The sequence below is a fragment of the Erigeron canadensis genome, chromosome 1, assembly GCF_010389155.1.
Source record: "Erigeron canadensis isolate Cc75 chromosome 1, C_canadensis_v1, whole genome shotgun sequence".
NCBI classification, from domain to species: domain Eukaryota; kingdom Viridiplantae; phylum Streptophyta; class Magnoliopsida; order Asterales; family Asteraceae; genus Erigeron; species Erigeron canadensis.
Genome location: NC_057761.1, coordinates 38,709,507 through 38,722,129, shown reverse-complemented (window position 1 = coordinate 38,722,129; position 12,623 = coordinate 38,709,507). Strand labels below are relative to the sequence as shown.

General features: G+C 34.4%; 1 protein-coding gene across 1 annotated transcript; it reads left to right on the top strand.

Moving 5' to 3' along the window:
* Window positions 1-1,744: 1,744 nt before the first annotated feature.
* On the top strand, window positions 1,745-8,379 carry LOC122582918 (microtubule-associated protein 70-2-like). The gene is made up of 11 exons (XM_043755350.1): window positions 1,745-2,209; window positions 2,302-2,387; window positions 4,188-4,253; window positions 4,347-4,517; window positions 5,032-5,202; window positions 5,308-5,463; window positions 5,550-5,696; window positions 5,805-5,876; window positions 5,959-6,477; window positions 6,559-6,746; window positions 7,843-8,379. Exons 1-11 carry the CDS (start codon window positions 2,014-2,016, stop codon window positions 7,880-7,882), a joined length of 1,812 nt encoding a protein of 603 aa, XP_043611285.1. The 5' UTR covers window positions 1,745-2,013; the 3' UTR covers window positions 7,883-8,379.
* The last annotated feature ends 4,244 nt before the right edge of the window (window positions 8,380-12,623 follow it).

Here is a 12,623-nt window from a genome sequence, read left to right as displayed (position 1 = left end):
ATGATGAGAATGAAAATGACTCTCACTTCTACCTATTTGATTCAATTACTTGATGCAACCAAATAAGAAAAGTGTTTCTCATTTCTTTTTAACTCTTTCCATTTTATCCTATCAAACCCTCCCTGGTGTAATAATAAAGAAAAGTCATCCAAATAAATTGGAAAGCTAAAGTCAATTTTTAGAAAGAAAAGAAGAATAACGTACCAATGAATAGCAAACCGTAGACATATTGATTGATCAAATAAACAAAAGAAGAATACATAAAAGATTAAAGAAGGGATTTGATACCTGTACCACAACAGTTAATGAATCTATTACAACTGTGTATCACGTATTTATACAATAACGAGTGTTATATGTGTATATCTATTATTTCTCATTACAGAATGTCTATATTACCTATTAACTCGTAACTAGTGACATGTAAGAGTGTTATATATGTATATGTTAAGCAATCAATTTTATCCGAATTCATAAGGAATTGTAGTATCACAAGATGGATAAGTCGACAAATGGTAACGAAAGTCAAGATAATTTCAAATCAACATGAATATGTTCTTTTTCGATTTAGACATAGACATTATTTATTATTATTGTAGGAGTATATTATTATAATTTTATTTATAATAACATAAGAAGAAAAATGGGTATAAAATTGTCTCACGTTTAAGCTTAAATATGAAATCTCTCTTATATCAATTTTTTAATACTTGTTGTATATATAATAAATAAATGACATTAGCTTAATAAATTTAATGGTTAAATAATTAATATGTGAGAGTTTTCATAAGCATATATATGAACAACCTTATATTCACCTTATTACGTATATCAACTCAATAAGTATTTTGATATATTTACCAATGACACTTAATTATGGGGGTTTCAAAATGATCCATCAAATATGAGATTGTCAGTGTAGCTTCATTATAAACAAGTTGTAAAAAGTAAGGATTTATGTGGTTAACTAATTTCCGAAAGACAGGTTAATCTACTTTCATATGGTTTATTAATGTTTTGATTGTCATCATATGATTACAAGTTACAAAAAGTTCATACATAAAATAAATGGTGAAACAATTTGTTTTTTTTTTTTATGATGGTGATCGTAACGTACAAAAGTAAATCAAAATTTTAAATCTCAACATATCTCTGATCCTCTTCGTAACAACAATGTTATATGAATTGCCTTTTTTCATATTCGTAGTATGATAAATAATGAGTGAGTTATCCGTTTTTAGTATAAAGCTTCAATGTCGAAACATCAAGTGAACAAAAATTAAAACTAGTCTGTCAAGGCAAGTTTTTATCAATGAAATAATATACGAGTAATGTAGTTTCTTAATTATCTATATCTATATCTGCAAATTTTATTTTCAACTTTCTAACTTTGAATATTACTTTCAACAATTTATCAAAACCACATTACACTAATAACTCATACTACTCTCCGCAGCTACCACCACCAATCTCCACTGCTACCACCGTCGTCACTGCCACCGCCACCACTACCCATCACCGTCGCCGTCATTTCATCGCCAGATCGTACGGGTACCGTTCGAGTTATATTAAGATTATATTATAGTTTGAAGTTTGAATTATCTCACAACGTAAATAAATGCTTAGTTAAAACCGCTTTAAATAGTCGAAACCCCCAAATCTTTTTCACACTAAATCACACGCACACAAACGTACACTTCAAAACATCTTTCTTTCTAGTTTCTACAGTATAAAATAAAACTAAAACTCACTCACTCACTCACTATACAGATTTAACTCTAAACACAAGCAGATCATTCATTCATTCACTCACTCCCTCGCCCTCCTAATATAATCAAACTCCAGTTTTCATATACATATACTCCTACATCTCCTCATATACATACATATCTTATATCTATATCTATATATACGTTCATCATATATATATATTTACATACATCAGAAACCCTAACTGTTCAATTCTACTACACCAACTGTTAATGTGTGATTGAGTAACTTCAGATCCGTGTAATGGAGGAAACAACCGAAGTCGGAAATGTACGGTATCCGGTTGGCGAAACGACGTCGTTTCGAGGTTCAGCTACAGGTAGTCGCAGCAGGAGAGCTACTGTGAGACCTAGTTTAGATGCTGATGAATTCATGAATCTGTTGCACGGTTCCGATCCAGTCAAACTTGAACTTAATCGTTTAGAAAATGAAGTTAGAGGTCTCATAATCACTTTCTATTTCTTCTTCATTTTGTATAAATTTCAATTATTTTTTTTGTGATTTTGATTTTTTTTTTGTTGAAATTTGCAGATAAGGATCGAGAATTGGGGGAAGCACAAGCTGAGATCAAAGCGCTTCGGTTATCCGAACGATTACGAGAAAAAGCTGTTGAAGAGGTTACACTTATTCCCTTTTATTTTTATTTTATAGATAAAACTTGTATATATTTATTGATTTTGAATGCTAGATTGGCCTGTTTGAAGTTATTGAACTGTTAATAAAATGTAATTTGAGTATAATGTTTATTACTCCCTTAGTCCAACTTTTATCATCTATAAACAAAAAAAAGCTACATCTATAATGTCAATCTATATCTATTATGCTGACGTAGGAAGTCTAGATTTATTATTATCGTAATCTAAGGCAAAGTAGATGAAATAGTAATCATTCAATACCTTTTATTATATAGAAGTGGTCAATTTGTTTCGAGACATATAAGATGGTAACGTGGACAATAAATTTTGGGACGGAGGAAGTATGATTCTTGTTATGTAAGACATACATGTGTTTTTTCGTGTGATTGTATACAATGTTGTGCGTATTTCAACAAAAGCACACAATGTCATTGTCGGTTTTTATTTCTTATGCTAATGAGTTGGACAAGAACATGCTCTTGTTGTGTTTGTTTTTCTAAATTTGTATTACTTACTAATTTCGATAGAGGGTGCTTGTTTGAATATGGAAACATAGGTAAATCGTTTTCTTTTTTTTTTTGAGATTGTGACTACTGTGATTTGAGATGGGATAGGTTGACACGCGTTACTTATAAGCCACCAATACTTTTGTTGGTTTTCTTTTCTATTTTACAGGGACATTATCGAATCGTTATATTTGAATAAGTAACATGGTGTGGAGTATTTCATTTCCATGTCAATTGCCTTATGTGCTATACCATAATAAACTAGGAACATGTCCATCCTTTTGAATACTAAGTTTGGTTTAATAATTCTGAATTATAATTTATAAACATATTTAATGATTCTTTGTGGGTTTCTTTTATAATTCTTTCTATATTGAAGTTATGTAATGTTTCCTTTTGGACATTTGTCATCCAAGTTCCACCAAGATATATCAGCTGATGATATAATAAAATGCCACAATGATTTTTACTCACTTTGAGCTTCCATCTTTTCATTATGTTACTTTGATTTGTGGAAAATCCTAGAAACACTAAACAATTCGGTAAAAACCTAACCAGATGATGGAAATGCGTAAAGAAATGAACGTTTGTTGTATTTATAAACATTTCAAGTTTGCAAGTGTTAGGAACTAGCTAGAACTCCATGGCTCCATACTCATTAGTGTCTAGGAATTATCAGACTATCTACACCCATAAGTATGATGCAAATAGCAATGTGTATATTAGAAGTCCGTAATCATAACATAAAAATGTGGAGATTAGAATATTTCAGATCAAACCAAATTTTACATGCTTAAAGGTATTGGAGAATTTAACAATATCTTCAATTCTTCACTAGTTTTTAGCGTGCAGATATTGACTTCATATATTGCTGCGCAGTTTTTTTATGCATCTGGATAGGCCCAAAAAACTTTGTAGAATTGGATATTTTGTTGTAGTTAAGTAGCAGCGGATAGGTTATCTACAAGCCTTGGGCCTTGCAGTATCCAGCCATCCAGGGAAATCTTAGGTGCTTCCAACCAAGTCGTTATGGGTTCAAGTCCCATTTAGGACAAAAGGTGTAGATTAGGAATGAATTTGTGAATTTGTTTAGAAGAAACCATAGTTGATGGTCCAAGTGAACGCAGCATAAATAAATCAATTTCCACATAAGGAGTTTACATGTTGTATTTTCGTTTCATCCTTTGGTATCTGGTACATTTTTTTTTTATTTTCTAAGTATTATTATGGGGCTAACTTTGACATAGTTTTCTTTTAATTTTGTGTGTTTACACAGCTAAGCGAAGAATTGTCGAAGGTGGATGAGAAGCTGAAGCTGACAGAATCTCTTCTAGAAAGCAAGGTATTGATTGAACACTTCCTCTATCCCCCACTTCTACATTTTTTCTTGACAATGTCATGCATGACAAGGTCAAACACTTGCTTGAATATGTAGAATCTTGAGGTCAAGAAAATCAATGATGAAAAGAAAGCATCAATGGCAGCTCAGTTTGCAGCAGAAGCCACTCTGCGAAGAGTTCATGCTGCTCAAAAAGATGACGATATGCCACCAATTGAGGCTATCCTTGCACCATTAGAAGCTGAGCTCAAGATTGCTCGGCAAGAGGTGTGATCCTATCCTTGTGGTGTTATAAGGGGGAAATTTTGACTTGTTTACAAAAAAAATGGGTTGATTTGCGTGGTGTTCTACTTTAAGTAATTTGACTTGGTTACTTAAGAATGGGTCGATTCGGGTGGTGTTCTATTTTAAGTGGGGCAGGTTAAAATTTGAGCTAATAGGGGAACAGGTTCAACTGGTTAAAAGTAACCAAACTGTATTCTTAACGCAGATAACCTTCTAATGATGCTATTCGTAGATTTAGATAATGATTGTAATAAATTTAGTTTTTGTATACATCTACAAACACATTTTTTATTAAAAGAAGAATTTTCTAAAAAAAATGGAGAAAAAAAGGGTTGATGAGTCAACCCAAGTTGTTTTCCCCATTACAACCCATACTGAAAATAACTAGTTTCAAACCATTATCCAACGTGTCCCGTCTTGCCACCTGTTGGTGAGACATATGACGGGGATGATAAAGGCTAATTTAGGCATCTTGTGTTGCCTTTTCGCCTTTCAGATTGCAAAGCTACAGGATGACAACAAAGCATTAGATAGACTGACAAAGTCAAAGGAGGCTGCTTTATTGGAAGCTGAGAGGACTGTTCAGGTTGCCTTGGCAAAGGCTTCGCTAGTGGATGATCTTCAGAACAAGAACCAGGAACTGATGAAGCAAATAGAAATTTGCCAGGTACTTCCTCTATTTATTTTTTGTTTTTAATTTTGTGCAGGCCATTAGTTTCTAACGATGCTTATTAGATACACATCTATGTGTTAATTTGTACTTGTTTATCAGGAGGAAAATAAAATTATGGATAAAATGCATCGTCAAAAGGTTGCTGAGGTTGAGAAGCTTACACAAACAGTACGGGAGCTTGAAGAAGCTGTTCTTGCTGGTGGTGCTGCTGCCAATGCAGTGCGGGATTACCAACGGAAAGTTCAAGAGATGAATGTAACTTTTCATTTCTGTCCCTGTAGTTAACTTATCGTGTGGTACTCTTTAGTCATCATAACTAACCTGCGGATTTCAACATGTAGGAGGAACGAAAAACTCTTGACAGAGAACTAGCTCGTGCAAAAGTTACAGCAAATAGAGTGGCAACAGTTGTAGCTAATGAATGGAAGGATTCTAATGATAAAGTGATGCCAGTAAAGCAATGGCTTGATGAAAGAAGGTTCTTGCAGGTATAATGGAACCATAGTTTTAGAATTTTCATCTTCTTAAAGTTTTTCAATTCTCAACTGTTGGCTTGCCAAGCAATAAGTTTTACTATATTACTCTTTTTCCATCAGGGTGAGATGCAACAATTGCGAGATAAATTAGCAATAACCGAACGTGCTGCAAGATCTGAAGCCCAGTTAAAAGTAGCCTTCTATCTATAATCACTCTTAATACATTGTCTATTTACTTTCATGTCTAAGAAATTTATTTTATTTCTATCAATAGGAAAAATATCAATTACGACTTAGAGTGCTGGAAGACACTTTAAGATCACCTAACCCCATTAATCGTAGCAGCTCATCAGATGGAAGAAGCATGAGCAATGGTCCTTCACGCCGCCAGTCTTTAGGTGGAGCCGACAACTTTACCAAATTGCCCTCCAATGGATTTTTGCACAAGAGATCACCATCATTTCAGATGAGATCTACGTCCTCTTCAGGTTCCAGTTCTGTGTTGAGGCATGCAAAGGGTACATCAAAGTCATTTGATGGTGGTAGCAGATCACTCGATAGGAATAAGCTTAACTTAAATGGCTCCAATAGTCCTACTTTTAATCTCGGACAATCCCTTGAGGCAATCCAGGTGAAAAGCACAGATGAAAAACCGAGTGAATTCTTGGGAACTGAGACCGAGGATGCAGTACCGGGATTGTTGTACGATTTGCTGCAAAAAGAGGTGATTTCTTTGAGGAAAGCGGGGCATGAGAAAGATCAAAGCCTAAAAGACAAGGATGATGCCATCGAGGTTCCTATACTTAGTTCTTTGTGACTATTTATTTCTTTGTAAGGCTGTTATTTATTTTCTGGATTATAATATTGGTTTTAGATGCTAGCAAAGAAAGTAGATACGTTAACCAAAGCTATGGAAGTTGAAGCAAAAAAGATGAGAAGGGAGGTAGCTGCAATGGAGAAGGAGGTAGCTGCTATGCGTGTTAACAAAGAGCAAGACAACAGGGCTAAACGGTTTGGTAGCTCGAAGGGTTCTATGAATAGCTCTCAGATAAATCCTCCCAGGTATACATAATTATTTCAATTATTGTTGTTGGGGGGAAATGTCACTAAATAGTATATAAATTCACCATTCTTCTACTTCTACCTAGGTCACCCATGCTTTTGGTCAGATGTTTGGTATAGTTTTCCTTCAGTATTATGGATATTTTTTTGAAAATTGACATGCAACATATATTACTGATTACATGTTTTAATATGGAATGTCTATAGTTTAAAATGATTTGGCATCCCTATGGTAAGTTGTGACTTGGCGTCCCAATTGTGTAAAATTCTGGAATTGGTATCTAATGTGTATATAAATGCTTATGTGGCATCCTGTCATAGTGTCATCTAACTATAACAATGGGTATCAACATCATCTGTTTATACAATTGGCATGTCATGGTAACTGTTCTACACAATTGACAGTTGGCATTGCACACAGAAATTGTAATCCTGGGTGAGGCAGGTTTTATTTTATACAATTTCACAATGTTAAATCAAAATCTAAACTGGAGTGGTTGCTTATCCTTAGAAAGTTCCTATAACTTCATTGGAACATTGGTGAAACATAATTACTATCTGGTGACATGTACCTTTTTACCAAATTTGACATGATGAAGTTTCTTTCAATGGATAATTGTAGTATAGTATTGTCGTTAGGAATCACCATACATGATCAATGTGCTTCCCCATACTAAATATAAATGGTCTTTTTCTTTGAATACCTGATTTACCACTTTCCATCAATTCTAGACATTTTATACTCGTAATACTAGTCTTACCTGTTTGGCTGTATTAGAAAGTAATGCTACATGCTTTACGTGAAACAATTTGAATGTAATCCCTAGCTTTTTTAGGCCATTAGCTGTGAAGCTAGGGGCAATGTACAAAGAAGAATTACATTCTTATCATCTTGTAGTTTTAGGGGGGTTGGTTAGTGGCTACTGGCGTTTGAAGTTCCCATGATCTTTCCCTGTCTTGAATGTGATCTGAATTACTTGCTCAAGGCTGAAGACATTTCTTGAGCTAATATGAACTTTATAAATTCTAAGAAATTTGTAATACGTTCGATCTTGAAAGTTTTTGCTTACTCTAAGTTGTCACTTTATCCATACAGGAATGTGGCACGAGGTGGGTTGACACGGAGCACCCAATAACATTACAAAACAACTACCTTGTCTCTTCGTTTTCAGCCTTCCTTTTTACCATTTTACTATTTTACCGTTATCATGGTGGATATGAACATGTAAGTAACGTACCAATATCTGGTGTCTTCCGGGCACTCTGAAGATGAAAAAAAAAGAGAGTTGGAGAAGACAACTGGTAGGGGGTGTATGCTTTTTGACCAATTGGTAGAAAGCAGGGAAACAAGTGGAAGGATACTAAATCTGAGCTAACCTTTCAGCAGTTGGTTGTGTGGTTGTATAGCTTTGGTATGGATGGAAACGGGGTCAGGTTGACCTGACCTGGAGTTTGCAGTTCAGTATTTTGTTATCTGAGCTTCCTGTATTTTCATCCAAGCTTGTTAATATTGTTATTAAATGAAGAAAGAAATGAAGAGTTTAAGTAGTAGTGTTTTATTGATTGTGGGTTGTATTGTTACAATTTTCTGATTCAACAGTTATAAAGTTTAAACCACAATTATTTGTGCTCATGCAACTTCTTTTTAGTGTGGTGATGGAACTGGGTTCGTTATCTATTTCTATTTTATTTTTGGCTTTCTTGGTAACTTGACTTGAAGTTTGTCATACGAATGTGGTTTTGCCCTCAACCAGAACAATTATCGACCAAAATTATCTTTGGTTATTATTCTGTGGGACTGTAATAGTAAAGCACTACGTTCCGTTGTATATCTCGTCTACTATGTCACCTTCTTTTCTTTTAGTTGATCAATGTGTTTCTGATTTGTATTTATTTCTACTCATTGTAATGTATATGTAACTTACAAAGTGTGGTCGAGAGATTGTACAAGGTGCTAATAATGGTTAAAAAACCGGTTTTTTACTCAACCCGACCCGAATCCAGACCCGGTTTTTTGGTCAACGGGACCAAAACCGGGTTTGACCCAACCCGGACCAGTTTGTAACCGGTTTTGGGTCAAATTTTGACTGGTATTGACCACCCGACCTGATCTCAACTCGGTTTCGACCCGATAAAAAACAAAAACCCAAACAGGTTAGTAACTGGCGGGTTGGCTCAAACCCGAACCTGTTATGGTCAAAATCGGGTGTTGACCGGGTTCGATTATGAGTTGACTTTCGGGTTCGGTTTTGATTTCGGTTAGTATTTTGCTACATTATTCCTTCTCACACACTGACATTCATGCCTTGTTATATTATAGATCGTATCATATTTTAGTTTCACTTAGGGGATAACATCTTTTCCTATAATAATCTAGGATGTTTTATCGATCAGCTTTTTTACCAAACATAAAATGATTTATACGCCAATTCCTAATTACACAAAATTATTTGGTGCAAGTCCGTGCAATGAATTTCGCATTGTTCAATAGATGGATTGGTATATGGTGAAGCATGAGACTCAGAGGTTTTGAGTTTAAATTCTGCTGTGAGCAAAGCTCTCAGGAATGGAGACAGGGTTTCCCCATAATGAGTTTCCTCTGAAATTGGAGTTGGGTATATAAAAAGGCATGTCGCTGAACCCAAATTTATCGTTAAAAAGAAAATATATATAGGACCTGTAAAAGATAGTGAACATCCTATGAACTTAGACATGTTTGTGCAAGAATAAAAGTAGTGAACAGTGAATCAAAATGTAAGTAACTAAGGACAGAATGTTATAGTGTGTATGAAGTTTCATAACCTCTATTGTATGCACGAATGCTTATATGAGGTGCGACGTATACTTGTTATATGATTAGAATATTTTTACTAAATTCGTGCATACAATAAAGGTTCTGCTAGATCGTACATACTAAAACATTTTGTCCAAGAATAAATATAGTCCATTAAGAGTTACTCCTCCATGATAACACCGGTAAGATAGTGAAATACCAATTTCTTAATCTTATCTAAATGTGTTTGTGAATTTAACATTTATGATTTATCTATAATGGTTTAGTGGGTTGTGTTGAAAGCAAAATGAGTCGATTCACCGACACTGCTTAATTGCTCGAACAAAACTGACCTTTCCCTTGGATATGGGCCTAATAAGATAAGATATGCTATAATTTGGTTCCTAGCGATCTTTAAGTCACGATCTTATCGACCTTTCATTTTCCTACTTCTTATGTTTTATGAAAAAAAAAATAAACCAACCTCCCGTCAGTCTCCGGTGGCATAACTTTGGCTACAGGTCGGTTCCAATCTCCAGCTTTCTTTATCATCACAGGTTTACTTGTTTCTTTTTTTTTTTTTTTTTTTCATATTTTACCGTCAATCCGAACCTTCCTTTGAATCTCCCACCAATATTTACATTTTTAAGCTCATAATAACAGACGAAGTCATTCAGCAGATAGTTTGTATTTGGAAGTTCTTAATCTCACAATAACCGTTTCATAATACACAAATATGTATATATACATATATATCTATAGTAATCTACTTTGTTATGGATTTACCCTAGTATACAAGAAGCTTTCTAGAAATAATGAAGGATTTAGGCACCTCCAATAGGTTACACTCAATATATATCATATATATATATATATATATATATAGGGGTGGGATAATTTGAGACCACCTCTTATTTTAGGACCAACTAGGACCATTGATTTTTGTACACCATCATGATCTACTACGATATACAAGATTTTTTTGTAAAAACACTAAGACTTTCCGGCGATGGATCCATAGAAAAATCATGTGTAAGTTACTTACACATGTGTAACTTATATATGTGTAAGTGTGTAAGTTAACTTACACATGATTTTTCTGTGGGCCCGTCGCTTGAAAGTCTTAGTGTTTTTACAAAAAAGTCTTGTATATCATAGTAGACCATGATGGTGGTGTGTAACTTACGAAAATCAATGGTCCTTTTTTGGACTTTTTTTAGTTGGTCTCAAATTATCTTTCCCCTATATATATACACCTATCTTACATTCTTACAAACATATTAAATTAAGACATTGTAAGATCAATATTTTGTAAATTATTCCACTCTCCTGACACGCCTTCCGTAATCTTGTATTACGAAAAATCCATAATAGTGATGCAAATATATATAAGTGTACATGCTTAAATTATTGCCATATGAAACGGTTTTTTGTGAGATTTAGAATATCCATCTACTGATATACCCATACTTCAATGCGCTAAGATATAAATACGGTTCTTTGACCCATGTAGACGGTAGAGACAGAAGCCCTTGCGCGCTGTAAGTTTTGAGTTATCTAGTGAATATGTATAAGTGCAATCTATTTTTTTTTTTTATATTAAATTGTAAATTAATCACAATTTGATATTCACTATGTCTCAACAAGCATACAGAGGATTTTGTATGTACATTTCAGCAGATATGCACTTTGGACACCTCTTCCTTGAAGCGCTTGTTATTTCTTGTTACTTTTGTGCCTGTTATTGATGTGCAGAGTTCTGTAGCGGAACCACAAGGCATTACTTATCTGCAATCAAAGAGGCGATTTGGCCTATTGTATAGGTAAATTGCTATCCCTTACTGATCTTAATACTAATAAAGTTTTTTTTTTTTTTTGTTTCACGAGATAGTTACTTGCTGCGTAAATTTGCTTTAAATATCGGGCTGCGTTTGCTGGGTTTGGGGTTGATTATATGTATACTCATTTGAGGCCTGTTATAGAGTTTGTGGCCTTCAAGTGCTGTACTGCTGTATGCAGGTTTGATACCTATAGGTTAGTATTCAAAAAGTTTTTATTCTGATCCTGTCATTTTAACTTTGCTGTTTTAGTTACAATATAATATACTTCAAAAAGGTGTTTTGTCGAGGGAAAGAATACGAGGAAGAGAGGGAAGTGATTAGCTTTATTGGTGGTTAGTGAGTCCCATGGCAGGATAAGAGCTCATGATATCGCTTAACTGTTATCGTAAGATTCCTAAGATAATCACACATGATAAGAACATGCCACTTTTGATGCTATAACTTTTTTGGTTTTGTATAAGTTGTTTGGGATATTGGTCATTTGATTCTTGATCCAAACTAAAAATTGTTTTTAATTTTGTGTCTGCAAGCTCAGTTGGGTAATGTATAGGATCTTTTACAAAATGAAATATTGCACTCATAGGCTACACAAAAGGGGACATGATGTCTAAAGAGCCTATAGTAGGTAGTGTTTTTTGGTGTTTGACACTTTGTCAGCAATGTTTGTTATATGGTATGTCAATATGATAATTATTCAGAATTATTAAAGAAGACCCATAAGGATTTACAACTCCTTGGTCACATATGGTGGCTTTGCTGGATCCTCAAAGCCTCGCTGGAAAACAGAAAATACTTGAGTTTGACCCGAGTATTACTTTTTGACATTCTAATGAGATATATGTAATTATCACAAAGTGACTGGGATTGGGATCTTTAGGTTAGGACTGAGAAACGCGGCACATGCTGGCGGTGATTGGGATCGTTAGGTTAGGACTGAGCAACGGTGATTAGGATTTGGAAGGGACAATTGGAGAAGTCGAGAATGAAGAAAGATAAAAAGGTTTGCAGAGTTAGGGGCATTGATTGGGATTTTTTCTTTTCGACTAAAAGTATGCTTTAAAAACTTGATTTTTATTGTTTTACTAAAATGTATTCTTTAAAAAATTTATCGGGTTGGTGGGTCCAGCTGTTTAACTAAATCCCAACAAGAACATGAACTAGGAATTAAACGGGTTAGGATCTCCCAACACTACCCGTTTATTTTCGTGTCACATTTCTTGTTATATCCAGAGTTGCCATGCCTTGTTTATGGTAAGAGGTACA

Bases quoted from the DNA above. Each gene is read 5' to 3' on its own strand.
- LOC122582918 (XM_043755350.1), top strand. From the start codon at position 2,014: ATGGAGGAAACAACCGAAGTCGGAAATGTACGGTATCCGGTTGGCGAA. The intron at 4,254-4,346 runs GTATTGATTGAA...TTGAATATGTAG, and splicing joins AATCTCTTCTAGAAAGCAAG to AATCTTGAGGTCAAGAAAAT. The intron at 5,697-5,804 runs GTATAATGGAAC...TTTTTCCATCAG, and splicing joins ATGAAAGAAGGTTCTTGCAG to GGTGAGATGCAACAATTGCG.